Below are 17,252 nucleotides of genomic sequence, written 5' to 3' on the forward strand. Positions count from 1 at the left end.
AGGCAAGAGATTCCAAATATAGATGGGTTAGAGTGGGAACATATTTGATGTTGTTAGGGTTTGAATGGTGAAGGATGAAATGGATTAGGGTTTCAAAGATGAAAGGAGTAGTAGGGACTCAAAGAAGAGTGATTTAGGGATTCAAAGAAGGAAGAAGATTACGGCTTCAACCACATGTGATGGAAGGAAAAGAAAGAGAATCAAGGTCTTTGGATGATGGTAGGAATTTGAGGACATCGAAAAGAGAAGAAAGATGATTTAACATTGAAAAGGGAATACAGATTACATATTTACTAGACGATATCATGTACATAAATTAAAGAAGATGAAGTAGAATAAGGAGAAGAAAAGAGAGATGGGATAAACCACACAATTCGTATGGGAGCCTTCTATTATATATGTTGAGTACACAAAATATATTTCTTATATATTAATGAAATGTAAAATGACCTATACTTCCCTTAATAACAAATGATGAAATCACAAGGGCAATAACTACAGAAATCGTAAATAGACTGATGAGGACATCAACAATGGGCGTGGATTCAAGGTTTACAAGCGTAGACATGGGCGAGACTGATGGCGGGGACTCTAGCATGGGTCACAGACATTGTCGTTTTTTTTTATCATTTACTTTCTATTTTCGTCATTTTATTTGTAGCCTACTTTTTAGGCATCAAATCTCATCTGTTTGGCGTGTTTTTGGTATTATTAGAAAGGTTTTTCAATTACCTATCTAATGGGCCCAAGATCACATGATTTTGATGTGATTTGAGTAAGTTATGAGTGTCTTTAGGAAGTGATAAAGGTTTATTACGGGATTACTATTTTAGGTAAGTTTTTAAATTTACTTAGTTTACTTTGGATTAAGTGAATGGTTGATATTAGTGTTTAACTTTAAGTTATCTTCTAGGGTTTCTTTTCTTATAAATACATCTTATGAAAGCTACGTAAAAGACTTTTGAATATTGAATAGAATTGAGAATTTTTTTGTGAGAGCTATTGTAGCTTGGACTTCTTCTCTTCTCCTCTAGGTGGCTTGAAGCCCTTCTTCTCTCATCTCTTCTCATCTTTTATCTTCTATTTCTTCAATCAAATCAATACAAACAAGGGTAGTAAATCCGATCTTACATTTTCTTTGTTCTTGAACCCTAAAACTAGAAAAACCCAAAATCTATAGATCTCCCTTGTTCTCCAAAATCTTGTTACGAGATTTTGAGGGATTGTTTTTATGATTAAACCTCAGCCTAAACACCCAAAAACCCTAACTTTAAACCCTTTTTTAGCCTTATTGCAATTTTCACCCTTTTCAAGCACTAAAACTAGTTTTAGTGAACCCTAACCTAAACCTACGGTCAAATCAGAGCCTAAACCCTAGATTAACCTTTCTTTTACCTTCTAAACCTTAACCTAAGATTTGGACAGCAGTATTAAACCAAAATCCCAGATCTGTCAAATTACCAAAATACCCTTACAACCCAAAACTGGACCATTTTGAGCCTTTTACTGTTGCTGGACATTTTTTTGTTTTTCTTCATTGGATATTATTGTTTTCATGCTTGTGTTACATCTATTTCATTGGTACTTACCTTAGCTTTTAGTTATTTTGATTGGTTGCATGCGTAAAACATAGTTTCGGCCAAATTTTGTCATTAAATTCACCTGAAAGAGCTTTACCTATTAGTTGATTTGTATAAGGTTTATTTCATGCTAATTATGTTCCTTTTAATTATTGAATGCATTCTAAGCCTCGATATTGCTGCTACCCATTAATTAAACCTTCATTAAATCAGCCCTACGCTAGTCCCTTTAGAAGTTTTGAGTCTTCCGTGTTAACCGTAAGCCTTTTCCTAAAACCATTATCCCATTAGGAGTGTAGGATTTTCCCTAGATTAGGTATTGTCCTGCATCATAGACACTTGATAAGAAAGCAGTGAAAAATGTTCACCTCCCATACCACATCAGCATTGTTTTACAAAAACCAAAAATCACAAAAAGACTTTCAATAGCAGCAACAAGCCAGTTCCAGTAGATAATACGCTTTTCAAGTTGGAATATTAGTATAGTAAACAGAAAAGAAAGTGAATATACTAAACCTTATACTTGTGAATAGCTCCGCTTTGTCAGGAAACCAGTCAGGGATGTCACGTACAATGTGTACGTCATCCTTCAAATACTCGATGAAATGATCTACATCAAATATATCCTCGAATTTCCTGACCATAAAATGACAATCAGAAATAGGGTCCATGCGATGAACAATCTTAACAACTGAAATGATAAAAATGAACATGGGTTACAAATAAGAAAGAACTAATTGGTTTTGTTAACTTACCAACTTCTCCAAAAGCTTAAGCTGTTGGAGAAAGGCGTTATTTATCTTTTATACTTTAACACTCCCCCGCACGTGTGGTCCACTTGGCAAACACGTGGCACATGTGGATTTTTGCTATCCGGGAGGTTTGAACTCAAGACCTTTCGTCTGATATCATGTTAACTTACCAACTTCTCCAAAAGCTTAAGCTGTTGGAGAAAGGCATTATTTATCTTTTATACTTTAACAGGTTTCAAACAATAGCTATTGTGCTTCCAAAAGATAAAACATAAGCTTCCAAAAGATAAAACATACAAAGGCAGACTTACCGTTATCAAGATTTAAAACTTTGAAGGATGAGGCACAATCTATGAGATGGAAAGCAAGCTAGAAGAAGTGGTCCTCTTAGTTTTCGATGCATTGTTAGCTACTGGTGTACCTCCCCTATTATTTTACTTAGTTGGACAACCAACAATGTCCCACCAGTGCCCCATGTCATGCCAATCTTCCCACAATGAGTGGACTTCATCCGGGTTCCCTGAATTTTCAGAGAAGGTCCCAGGGTGTTTAAAGTTTAAACTCCACAATCCCCAGTATTAGAAGAATTTATTTCCGTATTATTGTTTGTATTATATCATCAAAACTTCCCAAAGATTAAACACACTATCCTTTTTAAAACTCTTTCATAACTTCTCCCAGGCCCTAGTACACACCACGTAAACCCCAAACAACTTCACGAAAGGCAACTAGAGATTGTTACGCACAAAAATCTGAAAAAAAACTTCAACAAAAATTCCCCTTAACCGTATAATAGGTCTACACAGACCAAAATGCTCTAAAAATAGCAAACATTCCTTAGGGCGATTATTAAAAAATCAACTTTAGACAACTTCCATGACAATCATAACAAATAAAAGAGTGAGACCGATCCAATTTACCTTTGGAAAGAGACCAAAAATCAATGGAGCAACCCGATTTACAGATATTTGTAATTTTTTGGAAGGTCCAACCAATTGATCTTAAACCATCTCAAACAATTACTAAAAATACCACAAATCAGTAGAAATCACTCTTTTGATTGATACCTGATTTGTCCTAGACATGCCAATCTGACCATTCAATTACTGACATCTACGATTAAGTGACATTTAACACCCTTCCAAAACTCTCCCTTGATTTGAGAAAGAAAGGCAATCAATTTTCGTAGGCTCTGATATCAAGTTGCAATCAACCTGCAAGAAGATATGTTTGTAGGAGAGCAGAATAAAGAAAAGAATAGGAATAGGGTCCATGATTATGTCCTTCCCTCACCTGACTATTTTGTATAAATCATCAATTAAGTAAACAATGCTGAAAAGGCTAACATGCCCACGTACGCATAGTAAATCCCAAAACCAGTCAATAGGACCAAAATATCCCTACATCTCAACAAATACATTACTTCAGCATAGTTCCAAAATTTATTTAGAAGAGCTCTAAAGTGAGGCCTACACCCAAATTATGGGGAATGGTCTGCAAAATGTCTGAAAGGACCCCGGTAATCCTTCACAAATCCTTCATTTGAAAGGCCCCATTATGGATGGGGTGTGTACCAAAAATCAGCTTCATTGGATCATCATAGGGTGTCCATTTGTGGGGGCGAAAATGAACAGATACTGTTTGTCCACTAATCTGCCCATTTTTTCACCCCAAAAATGGACACCCTAAGATGATCCAATGGAGCTGATTTTTGGTGGACGCTTATCCATGAAAGGGCCTTCCAAATGAATGCTTTGGATCCCCCCAACAATGTGGGCCCACCCCTGTTTTTGCACTCAAGCGCAGATAAGCTTATCTGCACTCGAGCGCAGAAACCCTTTACTCGTATAACTCTCTCTCTCTCTCTCTCTCTCTCTCTCTCTCTCTCTCTCTCTCTCTCTCTCTCTCTCTCTATATATATATATATATATATATATATATATACTATATATATATATATATATATATATATATATATGTGAGTTAAGTGAAGCTATACATGTAGCTAACTTAGCTACACCGACAGCTTAAAATACAGTGGGCCCACATTATTTGGGTGATCCAAACCATTCATTTGATAGGACCTCACATTGATAGGGTGTGCCCAAAAAATCAGCTCCATTGGATGATCTCAACCCTTCAAACTGTGGAGGCAAAAATGGACAGATTTGTGAAGGTTTTTACACGTCCATTTTTGCCTCCACAAATCGTAGGGTTGGGATGATCCTGTGGAGCTGATTTTTTGGGCACACCCTATCTATGTGAGGGCCCATCAAATGAATGGTTTGCATCACCCAAACAATGTGGGGCCCACTGTATTTTAAGCCGTCGGTGTAGCTACACTTTTCTCTCTCTCTCTCTCTCTCTCTCTCTCTCTCTCTCTCTCTCTCTCTCTCTCTCTATATATATATATATATATATATATATATATATATATATACTTACTAGTAAAAAAACCCGTGTGATGCACGGACCGACAAAGAACTGTACGGACCACATCATAGGTTAATGCAAACCGTCCATGTGATGGAACACAGCATCAATAGGTTGTGCCCGTGAAATCATTTCCATAGGTTGATCCTAGACCTCCAATCTATAGAGGTTTCCATAATTAAAAAAGCATAAAGGAGGGGGGTAGGATTGAAATTATGTGGCTTTAATGGGTGCGCTTGTTAAAGAGCATAAAGGAGGGGGTAGGATTGAAAATATGTGGGTTGAATGGGTGCTTTGTTAAAAAAAGTCAAAAAAGTGATGTGTAATTCTATTAGAATTTTGGGATAAATTCAAATAATTCTCTCCTTCTCTCTTCTGCTATATATATATATATATATATATATATATATATATATATATATATATATATATATATATATATATAGAGAGAGAGAGAGAGAGAGAGGAAAATGATTGTGAGCTTGAAGCTCATATAGCTTATATGAGCTTGTGGGCCCAAACACATGGGTCCCACATTTTTCGTGGTGATCCAAACCATTCATTTGCAAGGCCCCATCTTAGATAGGGTGTGTACCAAAAATCAGCTCCATTGGATCATCCTAACCACTCCAAAAGCGGAGGGCAAAAATGGGCAGATTTGTGGCAAACAGTGTCTCTCCATTTTGCCCTCCAATTTTGGATGGGTTAGGATGATCCTATGGAGCTGATTTTTTGTACACACCCTATCTATGTAAGGGCCTTTCAAAAGAATGCTTTGGATCATCCTAACAATGTGGGCCCACATGTGTTTGGGCCCTCAAGCTCATATAAGCTATATGAGCTTCAAGCTCACAATCATTTTCCTCATATATATATATATATATATATATATATATATATATATATATATGAGAAAACTGTTGGTGAGCTTAAGCGCACCATTGTTGTTATAACGCCTCCCATTGGTGCGCTTAAGCGGGACCCAACCATTTAAACGAATGGGAGGCGTTATAACAACTTAAGCGCACCAACAGTTCTCTCTCTCTCTCTCTCTCTCTCTCTCTCTCTCTCTCTCTCTCTCTCTCTCTATATATATATATATATATATATATATATATATATATATATATAGCGTTCTTGCGCTGCAGCACAGGGAGCTTATCTGCGCTTAAGTGGTTTATAAAGCCTCCCATTGGTTCCTTTCTTGTGGACCCGCTCTATGTTTCAAAGGGGGACCCGCTGTACGAACCAATGGTAGGCTTTATAACCCACTAAAGCACAGTTAAACTCCCTGCGCTACAACGCAGGAACGCTTCTCTCTCTCTCTCTCTCTCTCTCTCTCTCTCTCTCTCTCTCTATATATATATATATATATATATATATATATATATATATATATATATATATATATATATGAGAAAACATTTCCTACACACTTGTGTAGATAAGTTACCTACACACTAGCTTAAAATACAGTGGGGGCCCACATTGTTTGGGTGATCCAAACTATTCATATAAATGGTCCTCGCAGAGCTAGGGTGTCCACAAAAAATCAGATCCATAGGATCATCCCAACCCTACGATTTGTGGAGGTAAAATGGACGTGTATAAACCTTCACAAATTAGTCCATTTTTTGCCTCCATAGTTTGAATGGTTGGGATGATCCTATGGATCTGATTTTTTGTGGACACCCTATCTCTGTGAGGACCATTCAAATGAATGGTTTGGATCACCCAAACAATGTGGGCCCCCACTGTATTTTAAGCTAGTGTGTAGGTAACTTACCTACACAAGTGTGTAGGAAATGTTCTCTCTCTCTCTCTCTCTCTCTCTCTCTCTCTCTCTCTCTCTCTCTCTATATATATATACATATGAGGAAACGGTTCCTACACATATGTGTAGAGAGTTCTCTACACACTAGCTTAAAATACAGTGGGGGCCCACATTGTTTGGGTGATCCAAGCCATCTATTTTAAAGGCCCTCACATAGATAGGGTGTCTACAAAAAATCAGATCCATAGGATCATCCCAACCCTACGATTTGTGGAGGTAAAATGGATGTCTTTAAACCTTCACAAATTAGTTCATTTTTTGCCTCCAAAGTTTGAATGGTTAGGATGATCCTATGGATCTGATTTTTTGTGGACACCCTATCTATGAGAGGGCCTTAAAAATGAATGGTTTGGATCACCCAAATAATGTGGCCCCCACTGTATTTTAAGCTAGTGTGTAGATAACTTATCTACACATGTGTGTAGGAACCGTTTTCTCTATATATATATATATATATATAGAGAGAGAGAGAGAGAGAGAAAACGGTTCCTACACATATGTGTAGATAAGTTATCTACACACTAGCTTAAAATACAGTGGAGACCCACATTGTTTGGGTGATCCAAGCCATCCATTTTAAAGGCCCTCACATAGATAGGGTGTCTACAAAAAATCAGATCCATAGGATCATCCCAACCCTATGATTTGTGGAGGTAAAATGGATGTCTTTAAACCTTCACAAATTAGTCCATTTTTTGCCTCCACAGTTCGAATGGTTAGGATGATCCTATGGATCTGATTTTTTGTGGACACCCTATCTATGTGAGGGCCTTAAAAATGAATGGTTTGGATCACCCAAATAATGTGGCCCCCACTGTATTTTAAGCTAGTGTGTAGATAACTTATCTACACATGTGTAGGAACCGTTTTCTCATATATATATATATATATATATATATATATATATATATATTGCCGCCCCTCTCTCTCTCTCTCTCTCTCAAATTGACGTGAGAAAGAAAGAAAGAAAGAGAAGAGAAGAAGAAGAAAGGGAGATCTAGGGTCTTCCGTTCGCGATTGTCCGGGTAAGTGTTGAAAGACCCTCTTTTGTATTTTTTATGATAATGATGAAAATTCTAAGATCTGGAATCAGTTTCTCTTCCATAAGCCTTAAAAAAATTAAAAATGTTTTTGATAACCACACAAGATAGGCTCGTCCTATCTAAAATTTACTTAAATTATGACAAAATCTTGTAGAAAATAATTAAGAAATGATTATTCTTGCTGAAAACGTAAGAATTCAATGACTTAGGCCCAAAATACGAATTTGATAATGGCACCGGATGGGTTCGTCCTATCTGAAATTAACTAGTTTTAACACTAAAACTTTATACAAAATATTATAAACAGATTTTTCTTGCTGGAAAACTCTGGAAATAACAGAAATTGTTGAAGTTTCGTTTTTTATAACGGCACAAAGTGCTTGTCTTATCTGAAAATAACAAGAAATATGATAAAAATCATTTTAAGGGTTATATATATATTTGAAGGGTTGGGATGATCCTATGGAGCTGATTTTTGGTGGACACCCTATCTATGTGAGGGCCAATCAAATGAATTCTTTGGATCACCAAAACAATGTGGGCCCATTGTATTTTAAGCCGGCGGTGTAGCTAAGTTAGCTACACCGGCGGTATATATATATACTTCCTGGAAATCAGATTAAATATCAGAGTTTATTTTTTATAACGGCACAAAAAGTGTCGTCTTATTTGGGAAAAAATTTAAATCTGTTATAAAAGTTTTCTATAATAGTGTAAGGAAGGGTTAAACATGCTGAAATCTGAGAAAATAAGTGAATCATGGTCAAATATTTATGATAACCGCACCAAAGCCAAGGTTACCTGGAACGCGGTTCGTTCCGGTACGTGGTACGGGAACGGGTACGGGGTACGATGGTAGCCCGGTACACGGTACGATGAGGGAAGGCTACGTAGGTTTGCTATTTCGGCTCGTTGGTTAATTTGGAACGCAAATTTGGGTCGCTCTGGTACTATATATATATATATATATATATATATATATATATATATATATATATATATATATATATATATATATATAAAATTCTATAGCCTATACTACATACATTTAATAAACAAAAACCAAAAAACTCGTGTATACTCAACTCAACTCAACTAAGCCTTTGTCCCAAACTAGATGAGGTCGGCTAAATGAATCCTTTAGAAAAATTCCATGAAGAAGGTGAAAGGAATCTACCCAGCTCTAATCCTGGCTCTAGTTGGGTTCTTCTACGTGGATCATTTTCTTCCATTTTATCCAATCCAAGGTCATGTTCTCTGTTATGTTCCTAGCTATCAAGTCTTTCCTCATTATTTCTACCCAAGTTGTTTTCGGTCTGCTCCTGCCTCTTTTTACTCCATCAATTTGGCACGAGTCGCCTCTTCTCACTGGAGCATCCAAAGGCCTCGTTGGATATGTCCAAACCATCTTAAACGGTGCTCTCTCATCTTCTCCTCAATTGGAGTCACCCCCACCTTTTTACGAATGTCTTCATTTTTAATTCTATCTAACCTTGTGTGGCCACACATCCATCTAAGCATTCGCATCTCCTCTACACTCATCTTATGCACATGCTGCTTCTTGGTGGCCCCACATTCTGAGTCGTACAGCATGGCTGGACTCATAGTTGTCTTTAAAAACTCATGTATGCTATTCATATATATTTAAAATGAAAATTCTAGTTCCAATCCAATCCAATCTATAATAAATAAATTTTGAAGATCTCCAAATATCACTAAATTAAGTACCAACATATATTGCATTCTCAATCTCAAATGAAAGCAAACAGAAAATAACAACCAAGTTGTTAAATAAGAACGTAAAAACATGAACAAACTAATAAACTATTGTGCAACTCTCTTCTCCTAGACCACTGAAGTGTTCCCTCTCTATGCATCTCTCCCTATATCCCGTGGGTCGCCCGAGTAGCCATTTTTGGCGATCCGGGTCTCAAACGACCCACATTTCAAGTCGGCGACCCCGGATCGCGGCTCGGAGGGCGATCCCGATAACATTGACCAAAACAGTCCGTCTTTGCTGAAATTTTCAGACATAATTTACTTGGGGCAGCAAAATTCATTTAAGAACACTATGAACTAGTTTTCCCTTCGCTAGAAACTTAAGAAAAAGATAAAACGAAATTTTGATAACCACACAAACGGGTTTCATCTATTCTGAAATTTTAAAGAAAAACATCTGAAACCAGCAATAAAAACGTTGCAAAAAAAATATAGTAAATCAATCTTTAAGAGTTAAAAATTAATAGAATTTGATAGAGAAGCTACTAGGTTGAAAGTAACGAAAATTTGGTTAGAAAGGGTAGAAATTAATCTAAAGAAAAGAACAAAGGTACCAACTAACTGAGAGTGAGTATTGGATTTTAGGAGACCTATATGACTCTATGTGTATGTTATTACGTCAGGTTGAACCCTTTTGCTTCTTACCTAGAGACTACAGTTTTCCTCGAACTCGGAACGGGAAGGCAAGTATTGGTTAGACTTGTTTAATAATGACGACAAAAATTATTTGATTATTATAACTCTAGTTACTACAATGATGCATTTTATTTATGGATTGTTAAATTGTTAATTAGAGATTTATCATTGGTTATCTGTTCCGTATAAGTTTAAATTCAATGAGGCAAGAATTGAATATTAATGGTTGTAAGTAATGTGATAATAAAATTGTTAGGATCAGTAAGAAAGGGGAAATTTTCTGTTATAGTGTAATTGTATGTCATACCTTAGGATTGGGAAAAGAGGGAGGGGGGACTAAGGAGAACCCTTGGATCCTACCTTGGGCGAAACGCCAAAAGCCAACCAGACCGAGAGCGTACGACATTTGGTTGGCAATGCATTGATGAGTGGAACCTTTAAGGTGACCCGACAGAAATCCTAAAGGGGATCACATTCCAATAGGGTATGTGGGGTCCTTGACGGTCAGTGATCCCCGGCTAGGCTGAAAACGAGAAAAGAACTTTGAGATTGCCGCATGATCACTGGGGAGAAGGAGAGTTGCATTCTGTATGTTGCCATGAATTGTATTTTATTTAAGCTGTTTAATATCTTAAATTGTTGCCATGAATGTTGCAAATTTCAATTCCTTTCCAATTATTTCATTCTTGTAAGAATTAGTGTGATAAAATCATGTTATTTGGTTATTATTATTATTATGCGAGCCTTTCCTTTACTTCGCTCTAACCCACCTACCCTATAGGAAATGTAGGTGACAAGGAAGGAGCCTTTGCCAATGAAAATATATGAAGAACCAATGCGAGAAATGGGAGTGCGGGAGTCAAGAGCTGCGGATTGACATGATTGTCACATCCGAAGTCAGGCTTAGTTGGACTAGATTTATTAGTTTTGGTTTTTCAGACTCTAGGTAACTTGGTTTAAATTGGTAATCTAGGATGGTGGTTTTTATTAATAAATTTGGAATGGAAATTATTTTTAATTATTATGGATGCAAATGATGGCAAGGTTTTAATTTGTCAAATTTCTAATATCACTTCCGCTTATTCGTCGCTAATGGTTTAAAAAAAATCAGTGGTTCTCTAAAGCTTTTGTCCCGTAGTGACATTCGGACAAACAATTAGGACTTAGAGTATCACTCAACCTGGAGAATGATACCTTCTCCTAAATCTATGCCATTCATGTGGCTAGTTCTTCAATGAAAAATAATAGCATCTCACAAATAAGAATCTAGGAACATATCTTATATGACTTGCAAAAAATGTGACAATGCAATCAAATGTGGAATTCATATTTTATTTCTGTACCCTTACACACAGGTTGTTAAGGTTTGGAGATTTTTTTTTAACCTCAGACTGTCAAACTAACGCAAAAAATTTCCTGCCTCGGAGGATTAAAGAGCTTTATGCAATGGTGGTTTCACATAACAGGGAATAGACGAACCCAAGCCTTTTAAAGAATCCATTCATTTCTATGATTTGGAATTTGAAAGGAAAGAATTGACAAGGGGTTTTCCAAATATTGTACTAGTCTTGAAGCATGTTAAAGGGTATTATCGTCAAATTATCCAAATGTATCCTAGTATCAGATGTTTCAAGGTATGCCAATTAATTAACAATTGGAAGGACACTTGCAGCTTTTCTCAGAAATCAGGATGGCTAAAAGATGTTTGGATAGAAATACTCAGTGGATAGCTAAAGTTGAACTTCGATGGAAATAGCAGCATAAGACATTAATGGGAAATATTTTGAGTCGCGAGTGGTAGCCAATGCATTTCAAATAGCAGAGGAGAGGTGATTGTGACCCATGCAAACTTGATTGGCAGCACTCAAACAATAGAAGTAGAGATGAAGACAACACAGTTTGGAGCAATACACCACAAGAAATTAAATCGGAAAAAGTATGGAAGGTGATTCAGCATTGGTCGTCACATGGTTGAAGTAGTCCTCACCAGAACACCTATTCTTCCCAAGATTAAGAGAAATGATTTCTTTTTTTATGGTTTATGTGTAAAACCCATTTTTATCTTAAGAGAAATGAAAATGAATCTAGTTTCATTTAAGGATGTTTATCTATCATGGATGAGATGGACTCCCATAAAGAACTCCATAGACTTAAAAAACTGACTTAACTAAGAACCCTTATTCCTACATAGAACACCACAAAAATTATTAAAATCCAGTGCCTTTTCCTTTCCTATATTGAAATTGCTTCATCATTTCTTTGTAAGGTCATGTCTGGCAGCCAGGAATATTTTTTCATGATAAATTGGTGTCACCAAGTGGTGAGAGAGGCGTAGGGCAGTGGGAAAAGGAGAGAAATTTGAGTAGGCACGATTGCAAAGAGCCTCAAAAGTGGCTAATCAGGAAAAAATTGATCCTATTTTGAGTAGAGTTTTTGTTTCCTGATTTTTAGCCACTTCTCACCACTTGAACACACTAGTTTCCTGATTTTTAGCCACTTCACCTCATCTCCACTTGGAGACACCGATTTATCATAAAAAAATAAAAATTCATGGTAGCCAAACGTGCCCTAAATTTCTCATTCAAGACAAGAAGCCCTTTCTAGTTAAAGCTTATAAAACTCTAACCCGTAACGGTTAGGACACCAATTAATATCTTTAGACTCTAACCGTCTGAAGAAATTGACAATCAAATTTCGACTCACGCACTATCTCCAAAATGATTATCGTTTTTCACTAAGCGAATAATTTGATTTCTTCTTCTCGCATATTCCAGTCTATGAAAGAAATTCTTCCTTAATAAACACAAAGGTGTGTTTCCTGCTTTGTTAAGTTGGTTGATCTCAAAATAAGTCTTATTTTGGAATGAAAAGGACTCAAAACAATTGTCCCCATTCAATTATTTTCTTTAATTTTTAAGCTCTTTTATAAACTTGAACCCTAAAACCATTCAAGCTTAATCTTATGCCACAACTTCTCAAATTCTTTATTAATATTTGAAAAATCAAGCCAATTATTGTACAATTTAAGGCTAATTCGATACATCTTTATTCATCCATTCAAGAATAACAAGAATTTGATCCAAAATCAGCTGCAGGGAACACTATTTGTGTGCTCCCAAAAATACTCCTCCCAGTCCTTACAAATAAAGAACCTATCCAACTACGACCCCCCCCCCCCCCCTCCCCCTCTTTTTTCCCAACCAATCAACCGAATTATGTTAAATATTGGTCCAAGTAAAAAGTGCACCGCAAAGTGGGAGATTCATTGCAATCTCTAAAACCTTCCTCAAACTACTAGCGGATCTTGTCCTACCCCCTTTATCATGGAAAAGAATCATGTTGAAATTCTTCACAAAACACTAAGATAAATACCATCTCCTTTTAACCTCAGTTAGCTCCACCCATAAACCTCCACAGCTTTAGGTCGGATAGGAAAATATCAATAGATCAGCTAAAGCATCCATTGGAAGTTATCTTCAGTTGGGAGAATTTTAATAGACAAAACAACTCCCACTACATCTTCCTGTTTCCACAATTTTGACATCCTGCACCAACAATAATGTCAGCCGTTGTACTGCTAAAAGAAGACAGACTAATTCACATTTTCAATTCGATATCTTCCTTTTTTTTAATGGTTCAATTCGGTATCTTCTTTATAGCCATATCTCCTTCACAAATATTCAATTAGACTACAAGACTGAAAAAAATTTCAATACTTCTAGACCCCATTTAAAGTTGTACTTTGAATCACATACGAATTTAAGAAAATATAAAATGTGCAGGGCTGGAATTGATGACGGACTTGATAGATACAACATAAATTCCCAAGTAAGCATGACTAGCATTCTGAATTGTCAGCATGTTGACTATGACATTGGTTATGGACATTAGAGACATTCAATTTTAGAAGATGTTTAGTACGCTCAAAACTAGAAGAAGAAAACATAGTATTCTCTCGAGTTTGGTATAAAAATATGCAGAAAATCAGACTAAAAACAAATTGCAATTATAAAAAAATTCAATAGTAAGCTCAAAACTAGAAGAAGAAAACATAGTATTCTCTCGAGTTTGGTATAAAAATATGCAGAAAATCAGACTAAAAACAAATTGCAATTATAAAAAAATTCAATAAAGATCCACCCTTCACTGGTTTGTTGTTCATAACAGTGATAGGTTCCATTCTTCTAAAACATGCATAAGTATATGGAATCGAATAACATATTTGATTAACAAGAAAATGTAACATAAAAAGTTGGTTAAGAGCATAAGGAAGCTAAGTCATGAGATCATTCAAAAAAAAAAAAAAAAGCTTAGTCATGAGATCTCACGTTTGATCTTTCCAGATCTGGTCTTGCTTCAACAATGGCAAAATAAGTGTGGCATTCATAATTTTGGCCACAGCAACAGCATTACAAATCTGCAAGAAATCAAGAGGCAAAAGCAGAGTGAGTTTGTACAGTAACTTGCATTGATTGACTTGATGTATAGAGTGGCCACCAACCTAGTCCCCAAGAATAATAAATAGTTTTCTTAAGAATCATCCACGACTTGAGTGTCATGGAAAATCAAATTCTTATGCTACGTCGTCGAATAAATGAATAGAAAATATTTTGTTACCCATGCGAAGCTACCCATCGAATAAGAGATCTTGGGATATTAACAATTAACAATGAATAGATAACATTTTGTCACCTCAGAATATTAACAATTAAATCTAAATTTTGAGACCAATTCCAAGATAAATAAAAAGAAATAGGAAAAAACAACTATGAGTGTGATATCAGTGAAGAAGGGTAAGCATAAGGCTTGTCGCAGATAGTGATAGAGAGGCTTCAACATCAATGTTCTTTGTAGCTTACTTTTGGGGGATAGGTAGTTTAAGAAATCAAAACTTGGCAAACTATCAAAAAGACCTAAACATAAGACCAACCAATAACGTCATCGTAATAAAACGATCGCTCAGGAATACTTCACATTGGATCCTACAGAAATTGTAAGGAGAATAAACAGAAACTAAGAAAGTGCAGAATAATTACCAATACAATGGAATCAAAAGTTGTCCCTCATACATAACAGTTACAGATGGAAAATAAAGTATAATACCCACAAGGCACACAAGGGAGCATAAGTAATTAAAGGGAAACTGCCAGGAATACTCTTAGTCTTAAAAATTAACGGTCAAGCAAAATAAGGGATCTATCATCTCTAGCTTCATTGAAAGGTTCAAAGTCTTTCATACAGAGTAGTCCTCGTTTAAGCACCTAACATAGGTGTCGTGATGATGCACGGCACGATTTCATTAATGAAGTTCAAGAGACTGACATGGCTTTTAGCTTTCTCGGCAGCAGTTGAGTTAGTTGTCTTTTCTCCATAGTCTCCTCCACCATTAGTCTGTACCAAAGTCCTTTCCAATTGGCCTTTCCCTTTATTCAAAGGAAGATTGCAAAATAGGCTGAGATAACCATCCGGGAAAATACCAAATCCTGGGTATCTCGTGAAATTGAAATCTCTCGCCTTCCCAGCTTTCCCAGTCGCTGCCCCACTTATATCCTTGCTAATTTGCTCGAATGAGAAGCTGCTGACGAGAAAAGTGAGGAAATTTTGAGCATTAGACAACACCCTCCACTTCTCCCTCTCCATTTCTCGTGATTAGAAGACTATCTTTGCAAGTGCAATAAAGTTAACCCAATTGGAGCAACTGATGAGCTGTTCCTGCTAGAATTCCGGATCAATGTGTCCTTCCAAGCTTATGAAGGAAATTAAAAAAAAAGGGCGGCCCAGTGCACGAGGCTCCCGCCATTGAGGGGTCTGGGGAGGGCTAGATGTACGTGCCGTCAAATCGATCTATAAGATATATGAACAAATATTGATTTCAAATGAGAAGCTTGGTCAGTACTGGAAGGAGATTGATTCCACATGATTAAGCAAGTATTTGGAAGGACATTATTACTCTAATGGCATGAGATGTAAAACATGCTCTTGGAAGAACTATTTAAAAACTCCCCAAGTAATTCATCGACTAGCCCAAGTTGACTCGGTTTTATCTTGTCTAATTCGTGTGTAAGTCCAAGTTTTTCCCTGCCAGAGTGGTCAAAAACCCTTTTCTCACCCGAGTTAATGAAAAAGTGGCCACATCAATCATTGACTTGCCTGAGTCAACTCCCTTTTACTTGGTAGAGTTCTTGGATTAGTCTGACTTTTTAAACATAGCTTGAAACCATAGTGAAAGACGCAAATAAAGATCAAATCATTCCTAATGTAAATGTACCCATGGAGTAACAATTTTGGAGAAAATGTAACAATTTTGGAGAAAATCGAAAAAAAAAGAGCTGAATCTCCAAAAAAAAAAAGATTTTTTCATAAAAAGTTCTTGATAATTGAATAGTTTGCTGATTCTTCGAAAAAGATTTTTTCAAAAAAAAATATGAAACTAGATAATTTTTGCCTATTGCAAATGGATATCTTTTATGCATCATGAGATTCTAAAGTGAGATCCTTTACGAAGCCACCAACCAAGGGAGGAAAAGAAAGAGTATTCATTATCTCATCTAAGTCTGAAAACATTGTCCCACTTAGCAACCATGCCTTACTCATGCAAGCGGAACTAGCGGTTTCTTAGCTCACACTAGTTGGTGCTCGTGTGCTTACTCATGAAGAGGAGAGCGACCATAGCAACAACTAAGAGAAAGGGAGAGATTCGGAAACATGTCAAAGATCAAAGGCTGACGATTGAGATTGGGAATAGAGAACGAGAAGGAGTTTGAGATCACAAGAAAGGGGGGAGAAAAGATAACCTCTGGAAATTAGGAGACATGGAGGGATTGTGAGAATATGGGGTAATAGAATGAGAATATCTACTTAGCGAGGCAGGCATCTTTAGAAGTGCATTGGTTCTTTTGAATTTATCTATAGATCACTACCGGACAATATAAAGATGATTGCAAAGCAATCAAAACTATTGATAGCTTGGAAGTGTGGTACATAGGCGCTGGATCATAGGGATTTTTATTATTTTCTATTTTTCTGAATTTTTGAATAATTGCCTTGCTAATTTTCCAATAATTCAAGCTTTGCAAAAACGCCTCTGAAATGTGGGAAGCAGACTTCTGGGGAATCGCATTTCGAAAGCGGGAAACACCGCGCCCACCAGAAATTAGGGAAACACATTGCTGAAACGTGGGAAGCATGTTTCCCC

General features: G+C 36.5%; 1 protein-coding gene across 2 annotated transcripts in view; it reads right to left on the minus strand.

The window, feature by feature from the left end:
* The window catches only part of LOC143889896 (protein PECTIC ARABINOGALACTAN SYNTHESIS-RELATED-like), a 37,524-nt gene that overhangs the window by 10,279 nt on the left and 9,993 nt on the right, over nt 1–17,252 (minus strand). For both annotated transcript variants that reach the window (XM_077394291.1, XM_077394290.1), the window contains exons 5-6: nt 14,386–14,474; nt 2,097–2,216 (exon numbers count right to left, since the gene is read on the minus strand). In XM_077394291.1, coding sequence (XP_077250406.1) covers nt 2,097–2,216; nt 14,386–14,474 — 209 coding nt within the window. The remainder of the gene's footprint in view (nt 1–2,096; nt 2,217–14,385; nt 14,475–17,252) is intronic.

The sequence above is a fragment of the Tasmannia lanceolata genome, unplaced genomic scaffold (genome assembly GCF_043159265.1).
Source record: "Tasmannia lanceolata isolate RefF3 unplaced genomic scaffold, GAP_Taslan_0.1 ptg000013l, whole genome shotgun sequence".
NCBI classification, from domain to species: domain Eukaryota; kingdom Viridiplantae; phylum Streptophyta; class Magnoliopsida; order Canellales; family Winteraceae; genus Tasmannia; species Tasmannia lanceolata.